The 22,691-nt window shown below is 43.6% G+C and overlaps 1 protein-coding gene across 1 annotated transcript in view; it reads right to left on the bottom strand.

Moving 5' to 3' along the window:
• Positions 1 to 22,307, bottom strand: part of LOC145341777 (uncharacterized) — a 127,321-nt gene extending 105,014 nt beyond the window's left edge. The window contains exon 1 of the mRNA XM_080186702.1: positions 21,510 to 22,307. Within this exon, the coding sequence (XP_080042828.1) occupies positions 21,510 to 21,995 (486 nt within the window). The 5' untranslated portion in view covers positions 21,996 to 22,307. The remainder of the gene's footprint in view (positions 1 to 21,509) is intronic.
• Positions 22,308 to 22,691: the final 384 nt, after the last annotated feature.

Here is a 22,691-nt window from a genome sequence, read left to right as displayed (position 1 = left end):
CTCTCAATCTTGTAGGCTATCAGGTCGCCTTCAACCTCTGTCATTCCAGTGAGAACAAAAAGTTTCTCCAACCTCTCCTAATGCCCTCATACCAGGAAACATCCTGGTAAATCTTTTCTGTGCCGTCTCCAAGGCCTCCACATTCTTCTGGTAGTGTGGCGACCAGAATTGAACACTGTATTCCAGGTGCGGCCTAAGGTTCTATACAGCTGCAACTTGACAATTTTTAAACTCAGTGCCCCGGCCGATGAAGACAAGCATGCCATATGCCTTCTTGATGATCCTTTTCACCTCTGTTGCCACTTTGTGACCTGTGTACCTATACACCCAGATTCTTTGTCTATCAATACTCTTAAAGTCCTGCCATTTACTGTGTATTTCCTATCTGTATTAGACTTTCCAAAATGCATCACCTCACATTTGTTCTGGATTAAACTCCATCTCTCCACCCAAGTCTCCAACTGCTGTATCCTCTGAAGGTCCTCATCATTATCTGCAACTCCACCAACCTTTTTCTCGTCTGCAAACTTACTAATCAAACCAGTTTATATTCCTTCAAATCATTTATGTACAGCAAAGGCCCCAGCGCTGATCCCTGAGGAACACCACTTGTCACAGCCCTTCATTCAAAAATGCACCATTCCACTGCTATCCTCTCTCTTCTATGACCAAGCCAGTTCTGTATCCACCTTGCCAGCTCACCTCTGATCCCATGTGACTTCACCATCTGCACCAGCCTGCCATGATAGGCCTTGTCAAAGGCCTTAATGAACTCCATGTAGACAACATCCACTGTCCTACCCTCAATCATCTTCGTCATTTCCTCGAAAAAACTCAATCAAGTTAGTGAAGCTCGTCCTCTCTTTCGCAAGACCATGTTGCCCCTCGCTAATACTTCCAGTTATTTCTGAATGGGAGTAAATTGTGCCCCGAAGAATCCTCTCCAATAATTTCCCTACCACTGACATCAGGCTCTCTGGCCTGTAATTACATGGATTGTTTTTGCTATTCTTTTTAGATAAAGGAACAACATTCTCCAATCCTCTGGGACCGACCCTGTAGCCAGTGAGGATACAAAGATTTCTCTCAAGGCCCCAATAATTTCCACCCTTGTTTCTTTCAATATTCTGGGATATATCCCACCAGCCTTGGGAACTTGTCTACCTTAATGTTTTTCCAAGAACCCCAATACCTCCTTTTTGATCTCAACATGACTCAAAACTATCTACACACCCTTCCCCAGACTCATCAAGTCTCGCCCATTTCCCCTGGTTCCATGCATAGATCCCCCTCCCATGTCCTTGAGTGTGCCCAACCTCTCCCTCTTTATATGTATGTACAAAAAGCCTTGGGATTTTCCTTAATCCTGCTGGCCAATGACTCTTCATAATCCCTTTTACCCCTCCTTACTCCTCGCTCAAGTACTTCCTCTACTTTCCTTGTGCTCCAAATTTGCTCCGTGTTCTCAGCCTCCTAGCTTTGACAAATACTTCCTTTTTCTTTGACTATTCTCACAATATATCTCATTATCCAAGGTTCCCAAAACTTGCCATACTTATCTTTCATCCTTACAGCAATGTGCTTGTCCTGAATCCCTGTCAACTTACACTTGCCCTCAAACATCTGGCCCCAATCTATATTTTTCAGTTCCTGTCTAATATTGTTGTAATTAGACTTCCCCAATTTTAGCACCTTCACCTGAGAACAACACCTATCTTTATCATTAGTACTTTAAAGCTAAAGTTGTGGTCACTGTTCCTGAACTGCTCCCCTACTGAAACACCGACCACCTAAGCTGGCTTCATTCCCCAATACCAGGTCCAGTATGGCCCCTTCCCTAGTTGGACTATCTACATACTGCTTCAAGAAGTCCTCCTGGTTGCTGCCTACAAACTCTGCCGCATCTACATCCATAGCACTAGTGAGTCCCAGTCAATGTAGGGGAAGTTAAAATCTCCCACCACAACAGCCCTGTTACTTTTACATCTTATTAAAATCTGCCTACATATCTGTTCCTGTATCTCCCACTGGCTGTTAAGTGGCCTATAGTAAACCCCCAACATTGCGACTACACCCTTCCTATTCCAGAGCTCTACCCATATTGCTTCACTGTATGAGTCCTCCAAGGCATCTTCCTGCAGTACAGCTGTGATATTCTCCTTAACCAGTAGTGCAACTTTCACCCCCTCCCTTCTCCCCTTTTAATCCCCCTCTATCCCGCCTGGAAACATCTGTATCCTGGAACGTTAAGCTGTCAATCATGTCCTTCCTTTAACCGAGTCTCTAGTGGCAATGACATCATTGTTCCAAGTATAATTCAAGCTCTAAGTTCATCTGCCTTACCTGGTACACTTCTCACATTGAAACAAATGCACTTCTCTAGACCCTCTGTGATCAGCAATCACACACTGCCTGCTCTCCCCCTGAGTCTTACTGGCCCTACTCTCCGATACCCCTTCAGTTAAATCACCTTTGCTTTGGTTCCCATCCACCTGCCAAAAACAAGAAATAGGAGCAGGAGTAGGCCATCTAGCCCTTCGAGCCTGCCCCCCCATTCAATAAGATCGTGGCTGATCCGAAGTGGATCCGTTCCACTTTCCCGCTTTCTCCCCATAACCCTTAATTCCCTTGTCTATCAGAAACCTATCTACCTGTGACAAATATATCCAACAAGGTAGCCTCCACCACTTCAACGGGCAGAGAATTCCAGAGATTCACCACCCTTTGAGTGAAGAAGTTCCTCCTCAACTCCAATCTAAACTGCCACCCCCCCCACACCCATTATTTTGAGGCTGTGCCCTCTAGTTCTGCTATCCTTTCTAAGCGGGAAGAATCTCTCTACCTCTACCCTATCTATCCCCTTCATTGTCTTATGTCTCTATAAGATCCCCCCTCAGCCTTCTAAACTCCAACGAGTACAGACCCAGTCTATTCAATCTCTCCTCACAGGCTAACTCCCTCATCTCCGGTATCAGCCTAGTGAACCAAGGCCAGTATATCCTTCCACAAATGCGATGACCAAAACTGCACCCAGTACTCCAGTTGCGGCCTCACCAGTACCCTGTACAGTTGCAGCAAGACCTCCCTGCTAATTAAACTAGTTTAATTCTTCCCGTGTAACACTAGCAAACCTCCTGGCCAGAATATTTATGCCCTTTCAGTTTAGATGCAACCTGCCCTTTTTGTACAGGTCCTACTTGCCCTGGAAGAGATCCCAAATGGAACAGATGTCGGAAACCTTTCCTCCTACATTAGCTGCTTAGCCACATGTTGAGCTGTACTATCTCCCTATTTCTAGCCTCACTGGCATGTGACACAGGGATTAATCCTGAGATTACAACACAAGAGGTTCTGCTTTTTAACTTTCTACCTTATTCCCTAAACTGCTGCTGCAGGGCCTCATCACTCTTCGTACCTGTGTTGAGTGTACCAATACGTACCACGGCTGCTGACTGCTCACCTTGTCCCTTCAGAATGCTTTCTGCCCATTCAACGACATCCAGGACCCTGGCAACAAGGAGAAAATATACCATCCTGGAGCGTCTTTCGCGTCCACAGAAACGCCTACCTGCACATCACCACATCATCCTGTCAATCACTCTAAGTTCCCCTGGGATTTCTGATTAAAGTCTATTAACTCTACCTAACGTAATAATTTGCTGGACTAAAATGAATAATTATTCTGCTCTTCCAAAAACCTGAGTTGCATTCCTCCCAAACATACCCACTGCCTATAGCATCAAGCTGAATTTTTAAACAGTCCCCTCAAGCACACAAAGATATATCTAATATATCCATATCAATTGCATTATTATAATCACAACAATTTGCAACAAAAAAACAACATATATAGGGCAAAATTCTCAAAAACATACAAACAAATTAGAGGGAGTTTTTTTATTCATCCGTGGGACATGGACATTGCTGGCTAGCCAGCATTTACTGCCCACCCCAATCAGCCCTTTGAGCTTACTCCACCATTCAATAAGATTACGACTGATCTGATTATAACCTCATACCTACTCACAATAATCCCGTTCTTAATATATTTCCTTATACCTTAAAAACTTTCAAAGGCTCTATTTCCACTGTCCTTTGAGGGCAAGAGTTCTCCTCAGAACAGCATTTCACCCATCACTGTCTTAAATTTTTTTTATATTGTAAACAGAGACATATAGTTCTAGATTCTCCCAAAAGGAGGAAACACCCTTTCCACATTCACCCCCTTATGACCCCTCAGGAGCTTAAATGTTTCAATCAAGTCACCTTGTACTCATCTAAACTGCAGGGGATATATACCCTGTCTATCTAACCTTTCCTCAGGAGACAACATGCCCATTCCTTGTATTAGTCTGGTAAACCTTTTCTGAATTGCTTCCAATTACATTTTTTCATAAATAAGGAGACCAAAACAGTCCTCCGGATGTGGTTTCACTGATGACCTGTATAAATGGAAGTTTCGTTTCCCTGCTTTTATATTTAATTCTCCTTGCAATAAACAATAATGCTTATTGAGTTTTCTTAATTATTGGCTGTATCTGAATATTGGCCTTTTGTTATTCGTCCACCAGGATCCCTCTGCATCTCAGATCTGTAATCTCTCCCCATTTAGATAACATGCTGATACAATTTTGTTTTTTAAAAAGCATTTAGATAGTTACATGGGTATGATGGGTGTAGAGGGATGTGGGCAAATGGGATTAACTTAGGGGTTTTCTAAAAAAAGGGCAGCATTGACAAGTTGGGCCAAAGGGCCTGATTCTATGCTGCAAACCTAAGATCCTATGCTTCTCTTTTATTTTTCCTGCAAAAAAATGAAGAATTTCACATTTGGCTACATTATTCTCCATTTTATAGCCCACTTCCTTAACCTGTGACTCTTTGCAGCCTCATTTTCTTCACAACTTCCCTACCCACCTTTGCATCATGAGCAGATTTTGCAATCATACCTTTGGTCCCTTCATTTGGGGAGGCGATGGCCTAGCGGGGCAGCACAGTAGTGAAAAATGCTGCCTTACAGCGCCAGGGACCTGGGTTTGATTCCAATTTGGGTCACTGTCTGTGTGAAGTTTGCACAATCTCCCCACGTCTGCGTGGATTTCCTCCAGCTGCTCTGGTTTCCACCCACAGTCAAAAGATGTGCGGGTTATGTGGACTGGACATACTAAATTGCCCCTTAAGTGTCGGGGGACTAGCTAGAGTAAATACGTAGGCCCTGGGTGGGACTGCAAATGGTGCAGACTTGATGGACCAAATAGCCTCCTCCTGCACTGTAGGATTCTACAATTACCACTAGACTATTAATCCTGAAACTCAATGTTCTGGGGACCAGGGTTCGAATCCTGCCATGGTAAATAGTGGAAGTTAGACTCAATAAAAATATCTGGAATTAAGAAACTACTCATGACCATGAAACCATTGTCAGGAAAAACCATTTGGTTCACTAATGTCTTTTAGGGAAAGAAATGTGCTGTCCTTACCTGGTCTGGCCTACACATGACTCCAGAGCCACAGCAACGTGGTTGACTCTCAGCTGCTGTCGGGCAACAAGGGGTGAGTAATAAATGCTATAAGAAGCCTCACAACACCAGGTTAAAGTCCAACAGGTTTATTTGGTAGCAAAAGCAACTAGCTTTCGGAGCTCTGCTCCTTCATCAGGTAAGTGGGAGTTCTGTTCACAAACAGGGCATAAAAAGACAAATTTTAAACACAGTTTTTAAACACAGATAACAAACTGAGTTTGTGTCTTTATATGCCCTGTTTGTGAACAGAACTCCCACTTACCTGATGAAGGAGCAGTGCTCCGAAAGCTAGTGGCTTTTGCCACCAAATAAACCTGTTGGACTTTAACCTGGTGTTGTGAGACTTCTTACTGTGTTCACCCCAGTCCAATGCCAGCATCTCCCCATAATAAAGGTGTCACTGGCTGGCCAGCATATGTCCCATGGACGAATAAGAAAAATATATGAATTGTAAAACATTGGGGCCCCAGCAACAGAGCAAAGGGATTTTAGGAATAAGGGGTTGCCAAGGGAGACTTCATTGTTGACACTCAAAGATTAGGTTGTGGTGAAATGCATATTAGTGGAATCTCAAATTAATTGTTGGGGCTGGAGTGGGGCAGGGGGAATGACATGCAAAAACCAAATTTGTACATCGTAAAACATAGGGATTATGATGAGGCGAAAAAATCCATTTTAAGTGCATATGAACTCATGCCGAAGCTGACAGAAAATGGTTTAAAAATCCAAGGAAACAACCTGGTCAAACATGCATAGAATTTGAAAGGATGAAACAAAATAATTTTGATAGCTGGATAAGGGTTTTGAAAACTGACCAGACATGTGGTGCTCTGAGAGAAATATTTATTTTGGAGGAGTTGAATAATTCATTTTCTGAATAAAATTCATTTTATTAACACAAGTGCAGGAGTGAACAGTATTAGACAGATAAAACACAAGTCAACCAAAGGACTCACTTTCCATCTCCCCACTCCTGACAAAATAATTGTGTGCATATTGGGAATCTGTGCACCCCCCAGGTCATAATTTACAATTCAATATCAGGAAGGGAAAGGCAGGCTGGGGTGCAGCATGTGATCCCACTGTGTGCTGGGAAAACTAAAATTTCACCACTGTACATTTTAAAATACAACCACAACTGCAAACATTTCTCCTAAGCTGCTCACCAAAGCTCCCACTGAGCTGCGCACATAAGCATCAGCCTGGAAGATACCAACATGCCTTGTTCCACGCCAAGTACCATGTCTATGGTCATGCAGAATTTTTTAAAGGTACGATGCATTGGTAAAAGCTAGCCATACTAAATTTTAAAAGGAATATTGGTGCTCACTTGTACCCCTTACAACAGTCTTTCAGGATACAACCATATCATGCCTACTCAGAATCGGGTAAGAAGTCTCACAACACCAAGGTTAAGTCCAACAGGTTTATTTGATAGTAAACACCACAAGCTTTTGGAATGTTGTTCCTTGGTGAGTGGAGAGTTCCAACACTCAGAATCGTACAGTGCAGAAGGGGCTCTTTGGTCCATTGAGTTTGCACCAACACACAAATCCCACCTCATCCTATCTGCCAATACTTGGCCCATAGTCCTGAATATTTTGCATATCAAGTGCTCATCTAGGTATTTTTTAAAGGATGTGAGGCAACCCACCCCCACCAACCTCCCAGACTGTCCACTAACCTCGGGGTAAAAAGGTTTTTCCTCACATCTCCAAAACCTCCTGCCCCTCACCTTGAATCCAAGTCCCCTCATGACTGACCATTTAAAATATGGGGACAACTTCCCCTTATCCACTCTGTCCATGTCCCTCAAAGTCTTGCACACCTCGATCAGGTTGCCCCTCAGTCTTCTCTACTTCAACAGAAATAAACCAAGCCTATCCCATCCCTCTTCATAACTTAAATATTCCATCCCAAACAGCATTCTGGTGAATCTCCCCTGCATCCCTCTACCACGTGGGAGGCACAGTGACTAGCACTGCTGCCTCACAGCACCAGGAACCTAGGTTCAATTCCTGGCTTGCGTCACTGTGAAGTTTGCACATTCTCCCCGTGTCTGCATGGATTTCCTCCAGGTGCTCCGGTTCCTCCCACACAGTCTGAGACACGTGCTGGTTAGGTACATTAACCATGCTAAATTCTCCCTCCGTGTACCCGAACAAGTACTGGAGTGTGGCGATCAGGGATTTTCTCAGTAACTTCATTGCAGTATTAACATAAGCCTACTTGTGACACTAATAAATAAATAAACTTTAAAGCTACTACATGAAGTCAATGAATAAAGTCGCCAAAGACCCAGAGGACCATAGGCTGCTCTTCCCCTTTGACTGACAGCAGGCAATTTAACCTGAGGATCATCACACTTCAGGTGAGGGGCAAGGGTGAGATGATGGTGCCTTCATGAATAACCTCAGCTGGTTCAGGAATTGAACCCACGCTGTTGGCTCTGCATCACTATGAAGAAAGCAAAATGCTGTGGATGCTGGAATCTGAAACAAACACAGAAATTGCTGGAAAATCTCAGCAGGTCTGACAGCATCTGAGGAGAGAGAATAGAGCCAATGTTGAGTCTAAATGACCATTCAGAGCTTTGACAAAGTTCTTCCTCACATCCCCCCTAAAACTCCTGCCTCTCACTCTGAACCTATATCCTCTCAGGACTGACCCTCCAACTAAGGGGGACAGCTGTTCTATACCCACTACATCCATGTTCCCCATAATCTTGCACACCTCGATCAGGTCGCCCCTCCGAGCTCTGATGAAGGGTTAGCTAGACTCAAAACGTTGGCTGTGGTGTCTCCCCACAGATACTGTCAGACCTGAGATTTTCCAGCATTTTCTATTTCTGGCTCTACATCACTAACCAGCCATCAGCCAACTGAGCAACAAGGTTAAAGCTTGTCAGCGGCTTGTTCAGATTCAAACTACAGAAAGCTCCTGATTCTTATCTACCTTAATTACTAAGAAGGAAGTAATGTTGTTTACGTAGAAACTTAGGAATTCCAAAATGATAATGCTCAACGATAAAAGGAAAAATCTGGCTGAATCAGAATCCACGAACATTTCCACACTCAGTCCAACACGCAACAGTTAGTATTCTCATTCCATCCTGACAGCGACTCATGCACATGAATGTGTCCCAGTCAGTGTATTAGGAGCACAGTTTTACACGACATCCTACTGGCAGGCAGAATTGAATGTTCGTTACTCCTTTAACATTAGCTCCTGAACCTTAATTTCAAAAGGCAAGAAAATCTAACTAGCCGGAAGTAAAGAAAAACATCAGTACTTGCGCATCCAGCACAATCTGTGATTTAAAAAAGATCAACATAGACATTTAATTCAATAGTGACCACTTAATATTCTCAACTAAGATCAATAATGTGACGATCTGTAAGGACCTCGAAAAGTCGATCACTGTGAATTGGCCCAATGTGTTGTACAAAGATCAATGCACAGACATTGTGGAGAGACACATCGGATACCTCCTGATAGAAAAATCTATCTTCCAAAGTCTTTGTCTATTCCTGCCAGTCAGCCTCAAGCACTCTCCGATATATCACAACCAGGTCCAGTCTAATCTGCTCATCCAAAACCAAATAACTACATGAACCTCACCCAGATAATCCTCACATTTATCTGAATGAAATGGATTCAATAAGAAGTCTCCTAACGCCAGGTTAAAGTCCAACAGTTTTATTTGGAATCTTGAGCTTAGAGTCTTGAGTGGACTGACCCAAATGAAGGGGTAATGCTCCGAAAGCTCGTCATTCCAAATAAACCTGTTGGACTTTAACCTGGTGTTGACAGACTTCTTACTGTGTCCACCCCAGTCCAATGGCAGCATCTCCATGAAGTGGATTAAAGACAGATCACACTCGCACCACTCTGCAAAAGGCACTGGAGACAGATCATAACGTGACTGACTTGAACCCAGATCCTGGTGGTTAAATGCTAGTGGCTTATCCATTCTCCACCCAATTTCCTCATATTCCATCGTACAGAAGATGCATCCATCAGACATGATGGCTGGATTTCATCAGCCTGCTGGGAATGGAGGTGGTCAGAGTTGGGGAGAGGGTGGTGGGGTGGCAGTGCTGGTGCCCATTACCATTCCTCCACCATGCCATTATACCAGCAGTGGGTCACTTCCCACTCACAGGTCAGCCTTCTGCCACATGGGGAGACCCATCTAGCGGCACTAGGTGGGCTCAGAAAGAAGGCTCTCCTATGCACTGTCACCCATAGAAAATCTGCACCCACCCCACACCTCCCTGCAGCCCAGACCAACCATCTCCTCATTTCTGAAGAGGAAATAAAATTGCATTTATGCAGCATTTACAGGCTGCACAGTGGTTAGCTCTGCTTCTTCACAATGCCAGGGACCCAGATTTGATTCCCGACTTGAGTTACTGTCTTGTGGAGATTGCACGTTCTCCCTGTCTCTGCGTAGATTTCCTCAGGGTGCTCCGGTTTTTTCCCCCCACAGTCTGAAAGAGGTGCTGGTTAGGCGCATTGGCTATGCTAACAGAATCCTGCAGTGCAGAAGGAAGCCATTTGGCCCATCAAGTCTGCATCAACCACAATCCCGCCCAGGCCCTATCCCCATAACCCCTGCATTTACCTTAGCGAGTTCCCCCAAGGGTCAATTTAGCATGGCCAATCTAACCTGCACATCTTTGGAAGTGCATTAACAAAATTCTCTCTCGGTGTGCCCAAACAGGTGCTGGAGTGTGGCGACTCGGGGATTTTCACAATAACTTCATTGCAGTGTTAACGCAAGCCTACTTGCAACACTAATAAACTTTAAACGTAAATACCTTTCAAAGCTCCAGGCTGTCTTAATGCAAACTAAATAGTCAAAACAGAAAAGGTTGATATAAACATTTATTTCTCAGAGGCACTTCTTCTAATTTCTGAATTGCAACATCTGCAATGTTTTGCCTGAAGCGCAGTCACTGTTGTGATGCAGGAATCCCAGCAGCTAATCTACAGGCAGCAAGGTCCCAAAACCATCAACTCGATCAGCTGACTGAGTGACATTGGTCAAGGGATGAATGTTGGTCAGGACACAAGGGTGAGCTCTCAAATATCTCTTCAAAATAGTGCAGTGGGATATTTATCCTCAACACTGCTGTCTTCCCAGGTTATGCACGTCTAATTCAAAAGACAGAGAGATTGTTTACGCTGAGTGAAGGCCTGGGCGGATGTGAACATCAGAAGGCGAAAGGACTGGGCTTGATTGAGTGAGGTGTTAATCTATTTTTAGTTTAGAGAGCGCCTGGTAATATGTACAGACTAAGTTCACACAGGAGCAATTTTTTACTTCACTAAGTAGCACTGGACCTTTTCAGATTATGAAACCATCTCGTTGCAGAGTCGGTCATTGGGCTCAAAAAGGATCGAGAAGGAAGACAGTTGGAGGTAACAAAGTAGGATTGTGTGCTTACCAATGCGACTAAGAAACAATTGTTTGAACAAATGATAGATCTCTCCTTGACTTTCACGCACAAAGGAAAATGAACGAACGAACCTCTCTGGGGTGACATTTCAGATAAAAATAGCTCAAAAACAGAAAAAAAAAAGTGGACACGCTGGGTCACAAGCAAAGATACTTGTTTGGAGAAAATATGATTACTTAGCAGGACTTGACTGTACAGTAAAGAAATCTCTCACTTTCTCAGGCCCGAGAGAAAATTCATGGTGGTGGGCAACAGCTAACAGTTTATTAGTTCAAGAATACATGAAATATTGATTCATAAATGTGACATGTGATTGGAGCATCGCAACATCCTAAGATGTTTGCAAGGGAGGGGGTTGTTCTTTTAGACAGTTGAGGGATGGAACATAAGTTGTTCGATTTTGCCACCCAGTTTCAACACTAACTAAGACGTAAAAGCAAAATGTTGTGGCTGCTGGGATATGAAACAAAAGCTCAAAGAAGGGCCATCCAGACATGAAACGTTGGCTCTATTCTCTCCCAATGTGGAGATGCTGGCATTGGATTGGGGTAAACACAGTAAGAAGTCTCACCACACCAGGTTAGAGTCCAACCAATTTATTTGATAGTAATCTTAAGATTTGATAGTAATCTTAAGATTACTATCAAATAAATTGGTTGGACTCTAACCTGGTGTTGAGACTTCTTACTGCATTCTCTCCTCTCAGATGCTGTCAAACCTGCTGAGATTTTCCAGCATTCTCTGCTTTGTTTCCACACTAACTGGTTCAGGCACTAACCCATCCAACAATGTATATTATTATTATAATTGTTAGTTTTCAACATAACAATGCACTTGGTCCTGATCTTAGATGGCCAACCCCATGCTGCAATGGAATTTTTCTCCCCGCATTTCTGAAAGCCACAATCTTTCCTATCCTTTATGGCAAGGGTTTTCAGCTCTGGGGTTGAATATGGAGATTTGTATTTAATCATTCATAGGACACGGGTGTCGCTGGCAGGCCAGCATTTATTATCCCTGATAATAACATACATTGTTGGATGGGTTAGTGCCTGAACTAATTAGTGCAGAAGCAAAAACAGAAAATGCTGGAAAGTCTCAGCAAGTCTGACAGCATCTGTGGGGAGAGAATAGAGCCAATGTTTTGTGTCTGGATGACTCTTCTTTAGAAGCTTTTGTTTCAGATCCCAGCATTCTGCATTTACATTTTAGTTTGTGCTAAAACTGGGTGGCAAAACTGATCAACTTATATTTCATCCCTCAACTGCAGCTCATCTAAAAAAAGAAAAATCCCCCTCCCTTGGAAACATCTTGCGATTGGAGTATTGCAACATCCTATGTCACATTTAGGAGTCAATATTTCATGTATTCTTCAACTATTTCAGCTTTTAGCTCCTGCGCCCCTGTGAATTTGCTCTCAGGCCTGAGAGATTTCTTTACTGCACAGTCAATTCCTGCTGAGCAATTATATTTTCTCCAAACAAGAATCTTTGCTTGTGACCCAGCGTGTCCACTTTCCGATTTTGTTTGAGCTATTTTTATCTGAAATGTCACCCCTGGGAGGTCCATTCATCACTCTTCATTTTGCTTGAAAGTCAAGGAAAGGCCTATTATTCATTTGAACAATTGTTTATTTGTCACATCAGGAAACACACAATTCTGCTTCTTTACCTCCACCTTTCTTCCTTCCTAATCCTTTTTGAGCCCAATGACCATTCCACCCTCCCCCCACCCCCCCCCCCCCCCAAACGCAATGAGGTGTTTTCACAATCTAAAATGGTCCACTGCTACTTAGTGAAGTAAAAATTGTCCATGTGTGAACTTAGTCTGTAAATATTACCAGGCTCTCTTAACTGTGTTGGGAACATAGGTGGACATCTCATTCAATTAAGTCCAGTCCCTTCATCTTGGAGGACAGTTGAGAGTCAACCACATTGCAGTGGCTCTGGAGTCACATGCAAGCCCAGACCAGGTAAGGACAGCAGATTTCCTTCCCCCAAAGGACATTAGCGAACCAGCTGGGTATTTCTAACAACTGACAATGATTTCAATAGATTCTTAATCCCAGATTTTTTTTTTTAAAATTGACTTCAAATTCCACCATCTGCTGTGGCAGGATTTGTTCCAGGTCCCAGAACATTTGCTAAGTTTCTGGATTAATAGACTAGCAATAATACCACTAGGCCAGCACTTCCCCTACTCAAACTCCAATCACCAAGAACTGGATTGGAGTGTCTGTGAAGCAGCTTGAGAAATATTTCACTGATAAAGACACTATCAATAAATATGTCAGTGTTAAGTTGCAAATTATTTCTCATAGGACCTTTAACAGACAAAAGTGGGGTCATGTCTTCCCTCAGTTAAGTTTTCAATTTACTATGGGTTATGCTATCAATGTTACATGTTACGAAAGAACATCAATTCATACCTCATCTTGAGTACAGTAAGGAGTCTCCAACACCAGGTTAAAATCCAACAGGTTTATTTGCAATCACGAGCTTTCAGAGCACTGCTCCTTCATTGGGTGAGTGGAGATTAGTTAACAAACACAGCATATATAGGCAAAGACACAATTGCAAGATAATTACAGACTGGAATGTAAAGAATGGTTGGAATGAGAGTCTTTACAGGTGCAAGCAATGCGCTTGTAGAGAGGGATAGTCACAGGTTAGAGGTGTGAATTGTCTCAAGTCAGGATAACTGTTTGTACTTGTAAAGACCTGATTACCTGTAAAGACTCATATTCCAACCATCCTTCACAATCCAATCTGTAATTATCTTGCAATTGTGTCTTTGCGGACTAATCTCCACTCACCTGATGAAGGAGCAGCGCTCTGAAAGTTTGTGATTCCTAATAAACCTGTTGGGCTTTAGTCTGGCATTGTGAGATTCTTACTGTACCCACCCCAGTCCAAAGCTGGCATTTTCACATCATTGTTATCTGCTTGAACAAGTTACCAGGGAACTGTAACTATTAATAGAGACCAATTTACTTCAGAGGATGAGGTGAAGCATTGGGGAGGAGAAGTGGGTGAGAGATTAAGTACAGGCTCATAATTTTCTACAGTCCATTGAATTTGCAGATCCCAATCCTAGCCTCTATCAAAGTACTTTAGGGATAATGAAGTTCTTTTGAAATACATTCACTTTTCTAATATAGGAAACGGCAGCCAACTTGGACAAAGAAAGCTTTCACAGCAGCAACGTGATCATGTTCAGATAATCAGTTTTTATGATGTTGGTTGAGAGAGATAAATATTGGCCCCAGATACCAGAGAAAATTCTCCTCTCTCAAAGAGAGATTGGATCTTTTAAATTCTCCCGAGAGGACTGCCAGGGCCTCTCTGAAAGGAGGACACTCCAAAAGGCAGCACTCCTTCAGTGTCTCACTCGAGTGTCAGCCCTGGGTTTTGTTTTTGCTCAAGTCTTGCTGAGGAAGCGAACCCACAAACTTCTGATTATGAAGTGCTACCAAGTGAGCCACAATTCTGCGGCAGAAAATATGTCGATGTCAAAATGATGGCATCCAGAAAGTATGTTGAAATGTGCAGCAGATTCTCTACGGACTGAGCCAAACTTTTTAGGAAGCTTCATTGTACATTGTGTAAACCCAAACTGGTTATTTCCTCTGCACATAAAATGATTGCCTCGTCTATTAAAATATTAATGAACATTCCATCTTCAGCCCATGAGAAATACATTAGTATATAGTTAATTCAAGGAACACAAGAAGTGCTGGAAAATCTCAGCAAGTCTGACAATATATGTGGAGAAAGAATACAGCCAATGTTTTGAGTCAATCCTAATTAAGTCATTCCTCCTGATCCTTGGAGGTGGAGGTGGGGGCGGGGGGGGGGGGGGGGGGGAACTATTAACCAGTACATTCCTAGAACAAACACACAGTTAAGGTTCAATAGTACATTCCAAGCCAGCACTAATGCTGAGAAAAAAATAGAATCCAAGTGTCTTATTTTAGCAGAGGCAACTTTAAATTATTGAGAAACTGATATGGGATACTAACAAGGACAGACAAAGTGGTGCCAAATATTGCAAAGCTGGAATTTTAAGAAGCGTGTACATTTTAGATGGGAATAGAAGGCTAAACACAGTTGAAAAAAAAGTGTTCCACTCTTGTGAAATCCCAGAAAGGAAATTCAAAAAGAGAACATAAATGTTGCAAAACACTTCAGCTGCATTTCATACACACCAATGTATGTATTAAGTGTCAGCCTTGGCAGAGTGGTAGGATGTATCTGAGTCAGCAGGTGCTGGGTTCAAATCCAACACCAGACACTTGAGAATCAACCAAGCACTGAATCAGTTGAGAGGAACTGCACTGAAGATGAGATGTTAAACCAAAGTCTGATTAGAAAGATGTTACGTGGAGCAGGCCAGAGATCTCAGTCACCTGTTCCACATTCCTCTTCTCAATGAGAAAATGGAGTAACATTTTTTTTTAATTCATTCGTGGGGCATGGGCGTCACAATCCCTAGTTGCCCTTGGCGGGCAGCTGAGAATCAGCCACGTTGTGACTCCAGAGCCATAGCATAGGCCAGACTAGGTAAGGATGGCAGATTTCCTTCCCTAAAGGACATTAGTGAACCAGTTGGTGTTTTCCAACAATTGACAATGGTTCCATGGTCATGGTCATGGTGATTCTTAATTCCAGATTTTTTTTTTTTTACTGAATTCAAATTCCACCATCTGCCATGGCAGGATTCGAACCTGAGTCCCCAGAACATTAAGTTTCTGGATTAATAATCTAGCGATAATCATAAAATCCTGTAGTGCAGGAAGAAAGTTATTTATCAGTCACAAGTAGGCTAATATTCACACTGTAATGAAGTTATTGTGAAAATCCTCCATGAAAAAGGAGGCCAATCAACCCATCGAGTCTGCACCGACCATAATCCTACCCTGGCCCCATCCCCACAACCCCGTGTATTTACTCCAGCTAGTCTCCTTGATACTTAGGGGCAATTTATCGTGGCCAATCCACCTAACCCACCATCTTTGGACTGTAGGAGAAAACTGGAGCACCTGGAGGAAACCCACACAGACACGAGGGCAATGTGCAAACTCCACACAGACAGTGACCCGAACTGGCAATCGAACCCAGATCCCTGCCCTGAGGCAGCAGTGCTAACCATTGTGCCACCACGCGAGGATTTGAACCCAGGTCCCAAAACATCAGCTGAGTTTCAGGATTAATAGTCTAGTGATAATATCACTAAGCCATCGCCTTCCAAATAGTAACCGACCTTTTATCTCAGTTACTGATTGTCAAGTCTTGCTAACGTAACTGTAGCTATGCGCCAACAATATTTCATTGTCTCAGTGCTTCACAGTCATTCTGACAATGTGGCAGGCACTACATAAATGCAAATTCCTTCGTGGAGCCCATTTCAGATGTGTTAATCATAGCTGCATAAAATGTAAATGTTTTGGGTGCTGGAAAGAAGCGTTGATAACTAATAATGAACATAACAGGAGGCTCAATCTCGATAAGTTGCACCCTTTTGTTTTACAAGGCAGAACTTGAGGGTTATCCAATCAAAACATTGGGAGTTCAAAGCAAGTAAAAAAAAAGTGTGGCTAATATTATGGCTGGAGATGCTTAGTCACAGCATAAACATGAAAGCTTAAACTGGCCCATTGCATTAGAGTAGGACATCTCACAGCACACCCCTTTGTCATTAGATATTTTTCCTTAAACTCCAGCTCAAAGTTTCTGTACTACCAATTGCAGGAAGTGCAACCCGACAACAACACAGCAAGCTCAATGAGTCTTCTGGGACCTTATCAAATGTCCAAATCAACAGGCGATCTCCTTAACCAATACGAGGTTTAAGAATAAAAGACGCAGGAACAAAAAGGGATGGGCAAATCAAATCTCAAATTAGCTACAAAAAGGAAAAGATAGATTCAATTAAGAGGGGGAATGGAAATTATAGGGAATAATTTGTAACGCTGAAGACAATACAATTAAGACTCAAGAAATTAAATTGTTTCCTTTTCCGATTTCAAAATTCACATTCATTTTTCAAATTCCTCCCTGTCCTCATCCCTCCTTATCTTTTAATCTTTTCCAGGGCCACATCCCTGTAAAATATTTGTGCTCATCTAATTCTGGTCTCTTGAACATCCCCAATTTTTATCTCCACTACTGTGGAGCTATGGTCTCAGTTGCCAAGGTCCTAATCTCTGGAATTCCCTCCTTACACATCGCCATCCCAACATTTCTGCTTTAAACATTTCTCAAAGTTATTCTCTTGGACCAAGCTATTTAGCATCTGGCTGTGATCCTCGGAACGGGAAGTCCCTACACCAAAATTCTTTTATTTACAAAATCCAGCAACACTATGCAGAGCGCTCTCATCTGCAGTCCCCATCCCGAATGCCAAGAGAACTGAAACGCCTGTTTAAGTATAAAGCATGGGGCTCCCTGAATGAACCGCCATTTGGCCCTTAATTGACAGCACGGTGGCACAGTGATTAGCACTGATGACTCTCAGTGCCAGGAGTCCCGGGTTGAATTCCTGGCTTGAGTGACTGTCTGTACGGAGTTTGCACGTTCTCCCCATGTCTGCATGGGTTTCTTCCGGGTGCTCTGGTTTCCTCCCACTGTCCGAAAGACATGCTGGTGAGGTGCACTAGCCATACTAAATTCTCCCTCAGTGTACCTGAGCAGGTGCCGGAGCGTGATGACAAGGGGATTTTCACAGCAACTTCATTGTAGTGTTAATGTAAGCCTACTTGTAATACTAATAAATAAACTGTAGACTTGAATCAGGGAGTTATTATTCAAGTAGGCTGACCTCAATTGCCTGATTAAAATCGTTACACTGATTAAAGACCTCTATGTGACTCAGTGACATATTTTGTTTATTAGTGCTTCTGTGGAGTGTCTGGGGCTTATTGTAGTAAAGGCACTATGTAAATATTGCGGTAAAGATAGTGAAATTGTCGCTGGACTAATAATTCAGAGACCCAGGGTAATGCTCTGGTGATTTTAGCACTGTTGCCTCACAGCTCCAGGGACCTGGGTTCGATTCCCAGGTTGGGTAACTGTGTGAAGTTTGCATGTTCTCCCTGTGTCTGCGCAAGTTTCCTCCTGTTGCACTGGTTTCATCCCACGGTCCAAAGATGTGCAGATTAGGTTGATTGGACGTGCTAAATTAACTCAAGGATGTGATAGGTTAGAGGGATTAGCAGGGCAATTAAGCAGGGATAGAGCCTGGGTGGGATTGTTGTCAGTGCAGACTCGATGGGCCAAATGGCCTCCTTCTGCACTGTAGGGTTTCTATGATTCTATGACCCAGGTTCAAATCCCACCACAGCAGTAAATGAAATCTGAAATTAAAAAAAGTCAAATAATGGCCATGAAACCATTGTCATTTGTAGTAAAAACCCACCTGATTCACTAATATCCTTTAGGGAAGGAAATCTGTCACCTTTACCTGGCCTGGTCTACATGTGACTCCATAGACACAGCAATGTGGTTGACTCTTAAAAGTGCCTTCAGTGATGGGCAATAAATGCTGGCCCAGTCAGTGACATCCACATCCCATGAAGGAATGAGAAAGAAAATAAATGCTGGATAAACTCAACAGGTCTGACAGCATCAGCAAGTTCACATTTTGACTCCACTCTTTCTCTCTCCACAGATGCTGCCAGACCTGCTGAGCTTATCCAGCATTTTATGTTTTTCTTTCCAGATTTCCAGCCACAGTATTTTGCTTTTATACAAATAAAATCCAGGCTGTGGAAGCTGAGTGGCATTGCTGGAACTCAAATGGTATTAAAAAGGATTCTTATAATGTCACATCACGAAATCCTTACAGTGCAGAAGGAAGCCATTCAGCCCATCAAATCTGCACCAACAATCCCACTCAGGCCCTATCCCCATAACCTCTCTCATTTATCCTGCTAATCCCTCTAACCTACACATCCTGGGACACTAAGGGGCAATATAGCACGGCTAATCAACCTGACCCACACATCTTTGGAGGAAACTGGAGCACCCAGGGGAAACCGACCCAGACACAGGGAGAAAGTGCAGACTCCGCACAGATAGTGACCTCAGCCAGGGATCGAACCCAGGTGCCTGGAGTTGTGAAGCAACAGTGCCACCTTGCCACCTAGCTTTCTGAAATGAGTTTAATGCGCTTCCTTTGCCAATGCAGCAACTTTTCAAAAAACATGGGGAGGTGGACAAAGGCTCCCCCTTTCGCAAGGCTAATGGTGGAGTCCAGCAAATTGTGGCAATTTGTATATCACTGGGTCAATTTACCCTCATCACAAACTGCTGTTTTTCTTTCATGTTGACACCAGCTAAATCCACATTATTTTCCCAACAACTCCTACATCACAATTCTCTTATGGTTCAAGCATTTGTCCTCCTCTTCCCTGACAATCTTTTGTTTTCTCCACTGCGGAGGGGTTAATTGATTATGAAAACAATCAAAAATTGTTCAACCAGAATGCAGTGACATTAAAAACAATACACAAACTGAAACCTCAGCAAATACAATCAGGCATATTGATTCAGAATCACATGCATCAAGATCCTAGAGTACTAAAGGAGGCCATTCAGCCCATCGAGCCTGCACCTACAACAACTCGACCACCTAGCCCTTTAACCCCATGTGTTTATCCTGCTAGCCCCCTGACACTAAGGGGCAATTTAGCATGGCCAATCAGCCTAACCCACAGTGTGGGAGGAAACCCGTTCAGACATGGAGAGAAAGTGCAAACTCCTGATAGGCAGTCACCCGAGGCTGGAATTGAAACTGGGTCCCTGGCGCTGTGAGACAGCAAACCATAATGCCACTCTTCATTTGTGGGATATGGATGTTTCTGGCAGAGCCAACTTTTGTTGCCCACCCCTAGTTGCCCTTGGGAAGGTGATCGGTAGCCAACGTCTTGAACTACTGTCATTTTCCTGGTGTTAGTACACCCACCGTGTTGTTAAGGTTGGGAGACAGTGACGGTGAAGATATGGTGATGCAATTTGAATAGATCAAGATGAATGCAGACTGTCACTCTGTAACCAGGTAGAAAACCGTGCTTTAAATGTAGCCTTATAATCAGAGAAAAACTGTAGGTGTTAAATGGGCTTGTAGCATAGAGAAGCTTGGAATTAGCTGTTGTAAAAAGTGAAACATCGGCATGAAAGCAGGGCATCATATTTACCAGCAGGAAAATCTTGTACTGTCACAGGACATCAAAGGCGTTTGGTTTGTGTTACAGGAAAGACAGTTATAAACCAGATCACATAAAAGGCGGGAGGGTGGGGTAAACACAACCAATCACCATATGTCCTACGGATATCAGGATTTTAGTATGCAAGGGTTGTAAAAGTCTTATCTTATCCAAGTCTGCATTCAATAGCTCTTGAACACGGATGTATGAAGCACGGTCACTTTTACAAATAACTATATGATTTAATTAAAAATGGAATTGTCTAAATAGACTGGTTCATTGATGATGGAATGTCTTTCGTGGCAAATATTACTCAAAATCCATTTTCTACATTTACAGATCCCACAACAACTCCCGGTTTAAAAACAGGTTTCTAATTAACTCTGTATTTTGTGGCAGTGATTAATGAATGAGGCAAGTGTGAGTTGTACAGAATATAACTTCAAAAACACAAAAGATAGTAGCCAAAACCACACTCTCTGAAACGACCCACATGTCACTGCCATTTTCCCTGAGTACACAATGTGTGAAAATATGACTTGCTGATAGCAGAGGGAGAATAATCGCAACAAAAAGTTAAACCCAAAACAGAGTCAGAAACCAGTGTGTCATATTACAGAGCCAGTGGTATTAAAATTGAGTCAACTGTTTCAGATTAACAGAAAACATCAACATGGCTTAAACATTGACAGCTGAACTTTTCTGTAGGGAAAACACAGCTAATTAACACATTCCTGGGGCGACCCCCATGTGAACATTAACACTCTCTCGGCTCCCTAACGGAGAATACGAAGCACGCTCTAAAAACACAAGAGGGGTGAAGAGAAAGTATTTTCATTCAGAAACATCCAGCAACATTTTGTGTGTCTGTGAGAGAGCGTGTGCGATAGAAAGAAAGAGAGACAGTGTGCGATAGAGAGGGGGGATAGTGTGTGATAGAGAGAGAGATAAAAAGAGTGATAGAGAGATAGTGTGCGATAGAGAGTGTGTGCGTGTGAGAGAGCGAGAAAGTGTGCAAGACATATAGAGTGTACGCGAGGGTGTGAGAATGAATGAGAAGAGAGTGAGTGTGTGTATGAGTATGAGAGAGTGTTTGAGTGAGTGAGATAGAGTGTATGTGAGGATGTGTAACAGTAAGACAGAGTGTGTGTGAGAGATAGGGTGTGAGGGATAGAGTGAGTGAGACGAGGGTGTGAGAGAGAGAAAGTCACCGAATTGGTTACCAATGAAAGATCCCAGGACTGACCCCAGATTCAGAGCCTCTCCCCGCTGGAGAGCTGAGCCTGCAGCCCCTCGCCCCCCCCCCCCCCCGCTTACCTTGGTGCCCAGGTGGATCTGAATGTCCCTCTCCTGCTTCTTCTTCTCCAGCAGGCTCAGCAGGTACTCCTGGAAGACCCCGACCTTGGTGAAGAAGTGCTCGTTGTGCCAGCACCCTTCCATGTTGTCGAAGTCCACGCCGAGGGCCAGGAGGAAGCGGACGCTGCCGGGGTCCAGGGCGATCTGCTGGGGTCTGGCCAGCAGCGCGGTGCGGCAGCGCTCCTCCAGCAGCACCAGGCGCTGCACCTTGCCCGAGCGGGCGGCGATCAGGGCGGCGGTCAGCCCCACGGGACCCGAGCCCACCACCAGCACCTTGGCCCGGGCTCGCCACTGCCGGTAGCCGTCCACGCTGACTTTGAGCAGCACGTACACCAGGACGGCCACCAAGGTGCTCAGGGCTGTGTCGTAGGCTAGAGTCTCGTATTCCTCCATTGCCTGCTGTGCTGTCACATTGAAGCAGCCCTGGGTAGTTTCACTGAATGGCATGTCAATATCAGGAGGGGATCCAGGGCTGCCAGTGTGTAACCTCTGTGTGAGTGTGTGTGTGTGTGTGTGTTCGGGAATCTCTCAATTTGCTCCAATTTCTCGCCTAGCTAAGGTAACTCAGAGACTGGAGAAGCTAGGTAAACCCTCTCCCTCTCTCTCTCTCTCTCCCCATCTGCCTTTAAACGTCAACCCTGCTGGCTAGAGATGTAAAACACTGGCTGACGCATATTCTGTCCGAACAAACTTTCAGAGAGCTTCCTCCCTTTCAAACTCGGGCCACCAAAATGCACACATTTTAAACCACCAATGAATGGGGCAGGGTCGAATCAACTTGCAAAATTGCCTTTTGCTTGCTCTCATTCCATCCACGTCAGCTGTGAGAGAGACCAGTCAGAAATGTTAATCACATCTCCTGCTTCCCATCATCACCCCACTTGATGCAACATTCTGCTGCCTTTCATATTTAAAGAAACAAAACTCTTGTCGTTTTATTTTTTTTTGACCCTCTGTTCTCGCAAATCTTTTCGGAACTATTCGCTGCGGAATTCGGCTGGACTTTGTTTCTTAAGAAGACACACCGTTCCCCTTCCTTTTGGGGAGCTGCCCCTTTTACTTTGCCCTAATTTAATTATGAGTTTGTCTATTTGGTTTGACCTAAAAGACCAAGAAGACACACACACACACACACACAGACAC

The sequence above is a fragment of the Carcharhinus amblyrhynchos genome, chromosome 4 (genome assembly GCF_965287045.1).
Source record: "Carcharhinus amblyrhynchos chromosome 4, sCarAmb.v2.hapA, whole genome shotgun sequence".
Taxonomy (NCBI): domain Eukaryota; kingdom Metazoa; phylum Chordata; class Chondrichthyes; order Carcharhiniformes; family Carcharhinidae; genus Carcharhinus; species Carcharhinus amblyrhynchos.
The sequence above is the reverse complement of the archived record's forward strand: the minus strand, read 5'-3'. Positions and strand labels throughout refer to the sequence as shown.